General features: G+C 36.7%; 1 protein-coding gene across 2 annotated transcripts in view; it reads right to left on the minus strand.

Moving 5' to 3' along the window:
• Positions 1–1,347: 1,347 nt before the first annotated feature.
• LOC107082570 overlaps positions 1,348–11,178 on the minus strand; it is a 31,322-nt gene continuing 21,491 nt past the window's right edge. For both annotated transcript variants that reach the window (XM_015371328.1, XM_015371327.1), the window contains 6 exons: positions 10,716–10,830; positions 10,447–10,634; positions 10,193–10,334; positions 9,979–10,105; positions 8,723–8,893; positions 1,348–4,731 (listed from right to left, as the gene is read on the minus strand). In XM_015371328.1, coding sequence (XP_015226814.1) covers positions 4,708–4,731; positions 8,723–8,893; positions 9,979–10,105; positions 10,193–10,334; positions 10,447–10,634; positions 10,716–10,830 — 767 coding nt within the window. In that variant the 3' untranslated portion in view covers positions 1,348–4,707. The remainder of the gene's footprint in view (positions 4,732–8,722; positions 8,894–9,978; positions 10,106–10,192; positions 10,335–10,446; positions 10,635–10,715; positions 10,831–11,178) is intronic.

The raw sequence follows: 11,178 nt of genomic DNA on the forward strand, positions 1-11,178 counted from the left end.
AATCATAGTCTACCAAATTTCCTTCAGTAACTAGCTGTCCTACCATCCTTGCCATATAAAGTGATCTAAATTTACTTTCTATACCAATCAGTAACTCACTTTTGTGTCAATGCATTTCCGTTGTGCTTTTCAAATTATTTTAAACCTTCAAGAAAGTTGTTTAAAATAAATCACTATAACTTTAATGATGTATAAATACGACATATGGTTTTGAAAAGCTTTCTTCTTCTCCCAGACCTCCTTTTCTTTCTATATCAGTGTTTTAAAACTTTACATCACACTTTTCCCTTGTTAGTTTGGATCACTGTTTGGGCAAGACTCTTAGATAAAACCATTAGTGCATTTCTATAGGAGAATGTATTATTTACAAAAAATATAGAATTACTTCCCGCTGTTTGTAGCAAGTTTGCTTTGCAGCAAGAAGGTTCGATTCCTGGGGTCTTTCTGCATGGAATTTACATGTTCTCCTTTCGCAATCATGGTTTCTCTCCAGGTACTCCAGGTTCTTCACACAGGTCAAAACCATGACTGTAGGTTGAGTGGCACCTCTAAATTGTTCAAGTGTGTATTTATGTGTGTGCACATGGTTGTATGTCTTTGTGTGTCTCTATGTTGCCTTACGACAGACTGTCAACCTGTCAAGGGTGTACCCCACCTCTCACCCATAGACCGGTGATCAGCACCAGCCCCACTCTGACCCTGACTGAATAAGCAGGAGAGGATGGAAAGATGGATAAAATTACTTGAGCTGCACAGTGACAGTCTGCAGCTTCGCTGCATTGCAGAGGGTGCTGGGTTTGATTCCCGGACTAGGGTCTTTTTACATGCAGTTAGCATATTCTCCCTGTGCATGCGTGAGGTCTCTCTGGGTGCTCCGACTCCCTTCAACAGCCCAAAAACATGACTTTTATGATAACTGGCATCTCCAGATTGTCCTTATGTGTGTTTGCATTTGCATGTTTATGTGTCTCTGTGTTGCCCTGTGACAGACTGGCGAGGGTGTAGCCCACCTTACGCTCACCTTGACCCCCACAAAATAAGCATAAGAAGAAGGGTGGATAAAATAACTTGAAATTGGCAGTTGCCAAAGCATCAAATTATCTGCTTTCAAGTTTGAATTCAAGAAAGAAATTCAGCAGAAAGTTTCTGCTGTTTAAAATTCCTGCTTCTGTACTAATCTATCTCTACAGCTACTGTGTACAGTATGCAAGCACTGAAAATATCGGTACTGCCAGAAAACCATAAAGATTTTTTTTTCTTAAACTTTATAAGATAAGAATAAATAAGGCTTTGCCTAATAACAACTTTTTAACATCTTGGGTAAAACAACAAAAAGGGCACAGATAGCATGGTTTATCAAAACATTTTAATTTCTTGAACAACAATACAGTATGTCACAGAAAAATCACAGAGGAATTAAGACAGGTCTGGCTCAGGTTTTCTTCTAAGTGACTTCTTTTGGAAACAGTGAGTGCAGCATAAATCAAACAAGTGTAAAGAAGAAAAAAAAAGCATTGTTACATCCTCCAAAAAGTACTAATGAGGACAAAACACCAGGAACCTCGAAGCCAGAAAAAGTCACATCCCTAAGAGTCTCTGCAAAAGTGTCAATATTAACAACTACAGCTAATGCTTATCATAAAACCACTAATGCCACACAAGATTATGTATTTCATACAATGGAAGAAAAGTACAAAAGAAAAAAAAGTTGTGTTCTCTTAATTACAGTACAAAGACATCATTCAATTTCCAGTAAACCGTGTTGAAATGGTTCTAAGCACCAGATGGTGGAGTTGAGCTGAATCCTATGTCCATACATCAATATATGCTGTTTGATGAGGGGGCACCGAGGCAAGTAGGGGTCTAGCACCATGAATATTAAACTTTCCCCCTGATTGCACTTCCCCTATCCACACACTATGACCATACTACAATTTTAAAATACCTTGTAGCCCCTTATCAAGTGAACTATCCTTTGATATGCAATAAATATTTAAGCAAACCACCATTTACAGTATAAATAATGTCACCATTTACAATTTATCATTTTCTCTATTATCCAACATAAAGGAAATCAGAATAACAGAAACTGACAACAAAAAGAGGTATAAAAGTGGGAGGAATTTTCCCATCGCAGTCGTTTAAACTAGAGTGAAACAGGATAATTTCAGCATGTATTAGAATATAACAAAAAAACAAAAAAAATTACATTAACAAAGCTGATTTCTGAGAACAAAATTACACGTTCTAATGAACCTGAAGCAGATAAATTATGTACAGAAAATGGTGTGCACAGACCATGGAGGCCAGAGCTGGGCCCTGAAACCTGGCATTTCAGAGTAAGTCATAACAACTAATATCATACCAGTGATACCACAACTTCATTTTAATGCTATAATTCTGATAATCATCTTGCAAATGTCTATTTGTTGCGGTTGGCAAAATATTAACCAGTTAAGAGCCTGTTCAACAGTCAAAGAGCACCATCAAGTTGAATTTCCTTTTGGAAGTTACGATTTTTCATACAAACAAAGCACTGCTGAGATGGCATTTACTTTTTTTTGTCACAAAATAAAATGTACATCTATATATATTCATAACTTGCAATATAATATATATATAATAGTCTTGACTGATCTATAATCAGAGATGTTCTAAGTATAAGGGAGTCCCCTGATTCTGCTCAAATTTCCTTTTTTTGTGTTCTTTACTGGACAGATGTGTAAATTGATTTATAATTGGCATTTTTTTTAAATAGTCTTTTTCCTCTATTATGTATTTTTGCTTTTCACTCATAATCTAAGAATTTCTGATACCATTTTACACTGACGTTCATAATAAAAAATAATTGTCTGCTGCCATAACATAACTTGGGTTGCTGTTCATTAAAAATCCAATCAGTTTATTAGTTTATGAAGCATGAGAATATATTCCACAAATCTTATCAAGGGAATGATTAAATAAATAAATGGGACTGTAATAATGTTTGTAACAAGCTATAACGTCAACGACTTATGCATAAACAATTAGTAAGGTTGCTAACATTAGCTTAGCACATTGACCAACAGGCTGTTGAAAACAGCAGCTGCATGGGTTGCATCAAAAATAAAAAAAAAATAAAAAGATAAAGCCATTGTACTTATAGGTGACTTGTTTCAGGAAACAACAGCAGCTCTTTGTGGCTAACTGATCACGTTGGGGTTTTCATGTTGAGTTTGTCCAGTGGAAACACTGGTTTGGGTATAATTAGTGAAGAGAAAGTAATATTGAACTGGATGTAAGTATTAGAAATGGCTGTTTTTTTCTTGTTAAATATATATGAACTGATACTGATGATACTGCAGAATTTCCACCATGCAAGTCAAAACTTTTAGATCAAAACAGAACATGATCATCGGTTAAAGAATTTATTCTAATTAATTCAAGCCTTTGGTAGTGTGTGGCACTAAGCTTCACCAGGACAGGTCCAGGTCCAGACCGGAAACCAAGACTGAAATGCAGGAGCTGTTCATCTGTTTGGCATCACTGGTCTTTGCATTAGAAGAATAATGATTATGTGTATCTTTGCACATTTGACCTTATTTTTCATTTTACTCATATAAGCGTCAGTGTTTAAAACCTTTCACAAATCGGCTGCTCTTCATCTCTGTCTATGCACACCACTGTGTCTTCAATAAATTCATTGACATTTTACAATTCTTTATTTTCTCTGTTACCTACAAACAATAACATTTCAATAAAAGAGGTATAAAACCGGGACTCTTATATTCCCCATTCCAAAAGTAAAAATGACAACTCGATGTTGATTTTCTTGCTGTGTTTTATAGAAATCACCTTGACCATTGTTTTTGCTAGACTCGTTAAAAAGTGAACATGTGAAATAGTCCAATTTTATCTCTGTACAGCTGATTTCCAACTAAGAGTGAAACCATATTAGTCCTCAAGTAAACCCGTATTTTAGAGAAACTGAGAAAAGTTTTAATTTAATTTACTAAAAACCTCATTTGTGTGTAAGTTTAATTGGCTAATTACCTCTAAATACAGTTCACAAGGCCAATGTGGTGTACTTCTAGGCTGGTAAAACTTTGTAAGTATCTAATGAGAATAATAGTATTGGTATAGCACCTCAAAGAGTTTACATACAGGAATTACAAATATCAGTTTACCTGAATACAGCAACAAAACAATTAAAAACAGAAACCAACACTATGCCGAATGTGACAATCAGCTACTTCCCCTGCTGGTACAATAGAATCACAGCAAATTCATGGACATATAGAATAACTAGATTGGTGTAAAAAAGTTCTACTGAATTTGCATAAAAGTACCTGAATCAATACATAAAACCGGCTACTAGACGCTTTTGAATCACAGCAGTGTCCGTTGAACATATACAGCCTGATTTCAGTGGCATCAGTGCTCACATTGTTTTTTTAATACTCATATTAAATGCTCTCTGTGAGAAGAACCAGTCTAGTCATTCTATTTCAAAACACACGTCCAATCTGCAGGTGGTATGGGGAAGACGGTGAGCTAGAGTTGGATTGGCTGAATATCCATACCTTATTGTGTGATGTAAACAATACTGAGTAAACGTGATTGGCTGATTTAGAGAGCGTTTGCTGAAGCGGGCCGCCTTGGCGGCGGCTTCTGTGCTGCTGTTAGAGTTTTGGTTATGGCTGAGAGACGTGCGACATGGAGGAGTCCTCACTTTGAAGGAGGCAGAGGGGTCTGAGTGGAGGGAACAAAGAAAAAACCAGAAGTCAGATGCAACATAAAGCCAAGTGGTTGTCATACAGGAAATACATTTGATTTGAAACCCAAATGGCACACATTTTTTTACATTTTCAATCATTATTAGTTTTAACGGTTGGTTTATAGTGCAGGTATTGGGTAAAAAAGTTGTTTGATCCACTGCTGACTTCTAAAGCCGGACAATGTCTATTTAACTTTTTATTTTGCAGTTAGAGACATATCACTTTAACCAAATATGCAGACAAATTAAATACTTTTAAAGTTGCATATTGAAATGCTCGTCATCAAATAAAATAGACACATGATCACCAAGTTTAATATAGCTTGATGGAAAAACCTTTGTTAGCATCACATTGGTGAAATGAGGTCAAATTTTTAGGTTTGCACACGTTAGAGCTGGTTTTGGTTCAAACCACTCTGTGCTTTAGATATTTCAGTGGTTATTCATGGTAATTCCAAGTTTTAGCTCCTTTTTGCATAACTGAAATCTAAAGACTAGCTAAACCACTGCACTTTAACTAGACTCTTCTTTATTCACTTCTTTGTCTCTCTGAAAGTGCATTTTGGGCTGGTGGAAGATGGATTAATAACCCATCTCCCAGAGAGCGAAGAGGGTTCATGTTAAGAAATTTCATGGTACATGGCTCATCACATTGACTTTAACTGTTTAGGTTATCATGGTTCGATATCAGAAAAAAAAAAAAAAAACACTAAAAGTTCTCCACCACCATCCTTCTCTGTGGTGATGCAGTTTCTCTATAATGCTAGATCTACGCAATCTATACATACTTATTCCAAGGGAAAGTTAAGAAAGGAATGTACATATGCCATTTACAGCATAGTCTCACATCTGCTGGTAGCAATATAGTGTGCTACAAATGGTATTGCTGGTGACTGGTCACAAGCATGATCAGAGCATCTAATCTAGATGTTAATTCTCCCTCACCTTCCTTACAATCCTCCTCTTTGTTATCAGTCCATCTATCTCCACTGTCTATATATGGTTATTGCAGAGGAACCAAAGCCTAACTCCAGTAATCATTGACTAGGATTTGGTTACCCTGGACAGGTAATAAATTCAAGAACGTAATATTGTACTTTATAGTAACATACATTTAAGTCTGTATTCACTCTTTGCAGAAAAACAGACTTAAATCATAACCCTTTCATTCTTGTGAAAGATAGTGGAAATGGGCTATTCACTACGTTGCGGCGGTCGCTTTGCAGCCTCTTGCAGCCTCTGCAAGATTTCTATTTAATACAGGGTAGCCTGTTACAAATGGTGTTAATGGTTAGTTTCAGTCTCATTTGCCTTCGGGCCATTAACAAGCTAAGTTTCTGAACTTGTTTGAGAGGTCTTCAGTCTTGTTCATGGCGGTGGAGAACTTGAAATGGTAATATATGTGTTTTTTTTATAGACGGGAGAAAGACAAGTGAAACGGAGAACTTCTTTAATAGATGGATAGGTGAATGGTAGAACAGTGAGTACATTTCCATTCAGTTGCTGGTACAGTTCAAACCATTTTACAGACACTTGAGATTCGTCCTAAGCAATTAGTACCCCACACCGATGGATAAACTCTCCTTTAGGGGAAGTTTGATAATCTATGAACCGAGTCTGTTTCAGGCTGGAATTCAGTGCTTTTATTATGTATCTTGAGATATGACAGGAACTGATGGGAGAGAGATAGGATGATGACAGCCGAACAAGGCTCCAGTTGGATGTTTGAAATTCTTAGTTAGCCAAAGAAAACACTGGTCTAACAGATCAGACTGGGGATATGATGTACTGTAGCTCGGTGGCCAAAACTAGTAGAGGAGGAAATGAAGGTTGTTTATGTGAATATGAGAGGCAGGTCAGAAATCTTTTAACTGTTGTCGGACAATTTTTTATCTCTCTTCTATCATATATTAATTTATCCTATTTACTCACTATAAAAGTTTTCACTCTCAAGGCCAAACCATTCTCTGCAGTATGGTGTTTATAGACCAGACATAGCTTCTTCCCATAACAAACCAGATTCTTTCTTAAGGTTTATTCATAACATTTTACTGTTTAACCAAAGTGTTTGTAATTTGTTTTGACTCTGACTACTTTCCATTGTTGTAAGTAAGGGGTAACAAACGCTGCCCAGATCAGAACAGGGAAGAATGCTGTGGCATTAGGGCCGTATGATGAACTGTTCTCTCTTTGCAAAGATATGAATAAATGTGCCGACTGAGTGAAATCCATCGATCTCCGTTTATTTAACTAGGATGAATAGTCGAATACTTTTTTTCCACGACATAACAATCAAATTTAAAACCAAAAAAAAAGAATTTAGAAAATATTGATCAGATAACATAATGGCCAGGGGTAAATAATCTGTTGTAAACAAACTATTTGCATAATCAGTTTTCATTAAGTTAATTTTTTCAGTTGCTATAACATCATTAGTGAAGTGTTTCGTTAAACATTACAAACGTTAAGCATTTTTATTGATGTACTGTAGTGAATTCATGTGGTTATTTTACAGTTCTCCTGGACACATGGGTNGTAGTGAATTCATGTGGTTATTTTACAGTTCTCCTAGTGACATTGGAAGTTCTGTGTAAATAAAAAAATCATGGTTATATTGTAAAATGTTTCTTGGATATTCGATTGATGGGGAAAATTTTGGTAACATTAACGGTACACAGAACAACCTTACTGCTTTACATGTGCCTTTGCGAACCAAATACATTTGTAAATGGGTGTATATTCATAGTAAAAAAGCAGGCACATTCCATCTAAGTAGGAATTTTTAAATATCTAAGTTATCTAAGATTTTTGGGGTGTGTGTTTTTTTTTTAAAACTTTCACATTTGAGCCTTTTGTTACAGGTGGCTCCTGTATACATTTAAAGCCCTAAAAGGTCACATGGCTGTGAAATAGATATTTTCAAATCTCACTTAGAAAAAAATAACAGTTTCAAAAAACTTTGGGTTTTAATGTTACCAATTAAAATCTTTGTCATGCTTGTGCTACTCTATAAAAAACAAAATGTTAAAATGTTTAGGTCTGGTTTGGCATCGAAGACTTAAGCACCTCAAACATATGGAAAACATTTAAATCAAATTACAATACCAAGTTTTTAAAAAAAAAATCACATTTTTCTGAGAGAGATTTGAGAATAAATCCCTATGTCTGACCATGCATTCCTTTGTTACACTTCTGTTTTATGTCTGTATTACATGCCAGTCCACTAGGGGGCTCTGTAGTACAGGAAGTGTTTATATACTGTAGTGTCACAGTGAACAGTGAAGAAGCATGTGATGAAAAAACAAAAACAACAAAGATTTCCTTCAAATAATCTTAACGTGAGGTTATGTTTGGAAAATACATTTGAGACTTTTAGTGGTAAATGTGCATTGATGCAGGTATAAACCATAAAGCATTATTCATTAACAACTGCTACGAAAACATTAACAGCCAAAAATATTTCAGTGCTTGTAATATTGGATTACTTTAACAAATAATTATTTGGGTGTTACTGTGCAGTTTGAAAAGATTAATGATTTAATCCCTATAGGTTGTCTTATCTCCTCATGGTACTGAAGGTACCATGTTGCTGCACACATGCAAATGTGACAATTCATAGTTTTAGCAGTCTGGTTGACAAAGATGTATACCTCTACCCTGATCAAAAGGCTTACCTGTAGTACTCCTCTAATACATATGCTTTGGATTTTAAATTGGCAATAATTACCCAGCGTTTTTGCTTTAAGAATCTGGGCATATTTTTCAAATACTTTGCGTCAGAAGAGCAACAAAATCATCATCATCATCCTAATTTCTTATTCATTAATGAATGTATAAATGAAGCTGCTGGCAGAAATCTATTGAATTTATTTACTTCCTAATGTGGACCACATTTTGATATTGACACTTAACTGTAATTTTGAAGATGACTGTTTCCTTTTCTAATTTCTCACGAGCGATACTGACCAACACAAAGCTGTCGTAGATCTTCATCAGCTCCTCCATACGATACTGTTCTAGCACCACCACCCCGGCTAGAGATGTGCTCTTTGCTCGAGCGCAGTCCTCACAGTGCACCACGTAGGTCTTCTTAGTGCTGCTCTCACTGGTTACTAAAAGGAGGTTAAACACCTCCACCTGCACAGGGACAGGGTTGATTTGTAGATAATTTGTAATACATTAAAGGGACGAATTTCTGGTGTTCTTCTGGGTTCCGTTGAAAAGTCATAAGCAGATATTTTATTTTAAAAAAGTCCAAATTGAGTAGCACCTATATGTTAAAGCTAATGACCTGCTTGAGAAGAGCCAGGACAAAAAATAAAATCATTGTTTGTACTGGTTCATTATTTAGTTGATCCCTGAACATGGAACTAAGAGCTAGCCCAGTAGCAACCAGTACCAATGCAGACTTGTATTGTCTTAAAAAAAATGCAGTCATAAAAATGTCATAGCATAGATTTAATTTAATTTTTTCATAAGATGTTATTTATTCAGTTCTGGAAACCAGACCGAAGAGGAAAAAAAATGACCAAATCAGAATTGTACCACCTAAAGCCAACTGCGGTCTTGAAAATGTTATTGCTCTTTATGCAAATGCTAAATAATCACTACCTACACAGAATCACTTAGCAGTCCTATTTTCTCTGTATTTAGCTAGTATCATTTCCAGCCTGTCCATTTCTCACACAGCTGCAGTCTGTTACTAATTCCTTCCCGTTTTGCATTCTAGTAATCAACCTCCCAAGATTTTAAGCTTAACTCTTCAGGTATACTTTCTAATTTCCACAGAATTTTGCTGCATTACAGGTTCTCTCAATGGGTTCTCTGCATTTTTGATCTGTTTACTCTCAAAACAAGAGAGCTTTGCAGACAGAGATCATCTGTGCACCTCCTAGTACCTCCATTTACCTCCGTCTGAGCATAAAAAACATTCAATGCAAAGTTTAAGGTAGATTAAAGGTTGATAAAATAGAATTCATATCGACATTTGGACTATTAGGAATGTTTAAAGACAAAGGAAGTCTGGTTTGGTCTTGGCCCATCCAAAGTAGCCATTAGTTTCAGCCTCAAGGATGAAATAATCTGGATATATGCTAAACAACGAAACAAAGATAGTTCCCAATGTAGGTAAGATATCTATAGCTTATAAGCTTTCAGCAGAACATCACATTAGAATTCCAAACTATTCCTGATTGGATTTATTATACTTTAGAGGGACTCACGTCACACTCATTGCAGTAGTAGGCGGGCTCATCCTTCACACGGCTCTGGTAAAAGATTTTCTTTCCTGCAGCCACCAGCTGGTCTCTAAGTACCTGGATATGCTTGATGGACTGCATGAGGCAGTGTCTGAGTAGAAAGCGGGAAACAGAGAGAGGAAGATGTAGACAGCCATTCATCCACCTCCAGATGTGCTTACAGTGACAAACGTCTTACTTGATCATCTTGAAGGTGTCTTTGTCTGTGACCTTGAGGGTCCGAGCCACGTTCCATGAAACGTGGATCATGGGAACAATCGACTTCACATTCTTCACCTCGTTCCACTCAAAGCGCTCCAGGGCGAGTTGATACTGGTATGCTGCAAAGATAGAAAAACAAATTACAAGCAGCCATGCAGTTAATAGAAGCGGTGACTATTAACAGCATCATCAAGTTTTACAAATCTGCTTCCTTCTCTTTTGAAAAATTACCATTAAGAGGTCCCACGTTCCAGGCTATGTTGTTGCACCAGCCCACGGCTTGAACCCAGTGAACCGTCCCAGCGTTGATCCACACCAGATCTCCTGGTCTCTGGATGAAGCGGTACACAGGGATGTTGGAGCTGTAAAGATCCTCCAGGACTGGCCACCAGGACCCCGTAAGGTAATCGACACCATGCCTGTTGGAAAAAAAAGTCAACAAGAAAAAAATTAGTCTACAGATAATGTTGCTGCACCTGTTGATTGAATTTTATACTCACTTGTCACAGAATTGGTTTATAGCGTCCCAGTAGTGTTCATGGACAGCAAACCACTCACAGTCTCCGGGCCCGATATTAATGTTGACGGAGCAGAAGTTGTTGTTCTCTTGATGCCCTGATGAGAAGAAGAGTCTTTTCACTTATACAAAACAATAAAGCAGAGTTGCATCTAAAATCTCAAATTACGTAGCCACTTTAAAATTAACGGCCCTGTTCATCACCGATCTACTGATTGTGATTAAGGCAGACAAAAAGACAATGTGACTCTCAACAAAATATAGCAGCAAAATAGCAGTCTCTCCCTGCAGGTTGTTGCACAGATGCATTTACACAGATATAACGAAAATAGGGCAGTTTTACCTCACTGACTTATTATTTTTGATACCTCATTAAGTTGAAAAGCACCATGTCACAAGATGCTTTCAGCAAGAATGTTCAAGCTGAAAGAAAGCTGTATTATACC

The sequence above is a fragment of the Cyprinodon variegatus genome, unplaced genomic scaffold (assembly GCF_000732505.1).
Source record: "Cyprinodon variegatus isolate N-32 unplaced genomic scaffold, C_variegatus-1.0 Scaffold56, whole genome shotgun sequence".
Lineage (NCBI taxonomy): Eukaryota > Metazoa > Chordata > Actinopteri > Cyprinodontiformes > Cyprinodontidae > Cyprinodon > Cyprinodon variegatus.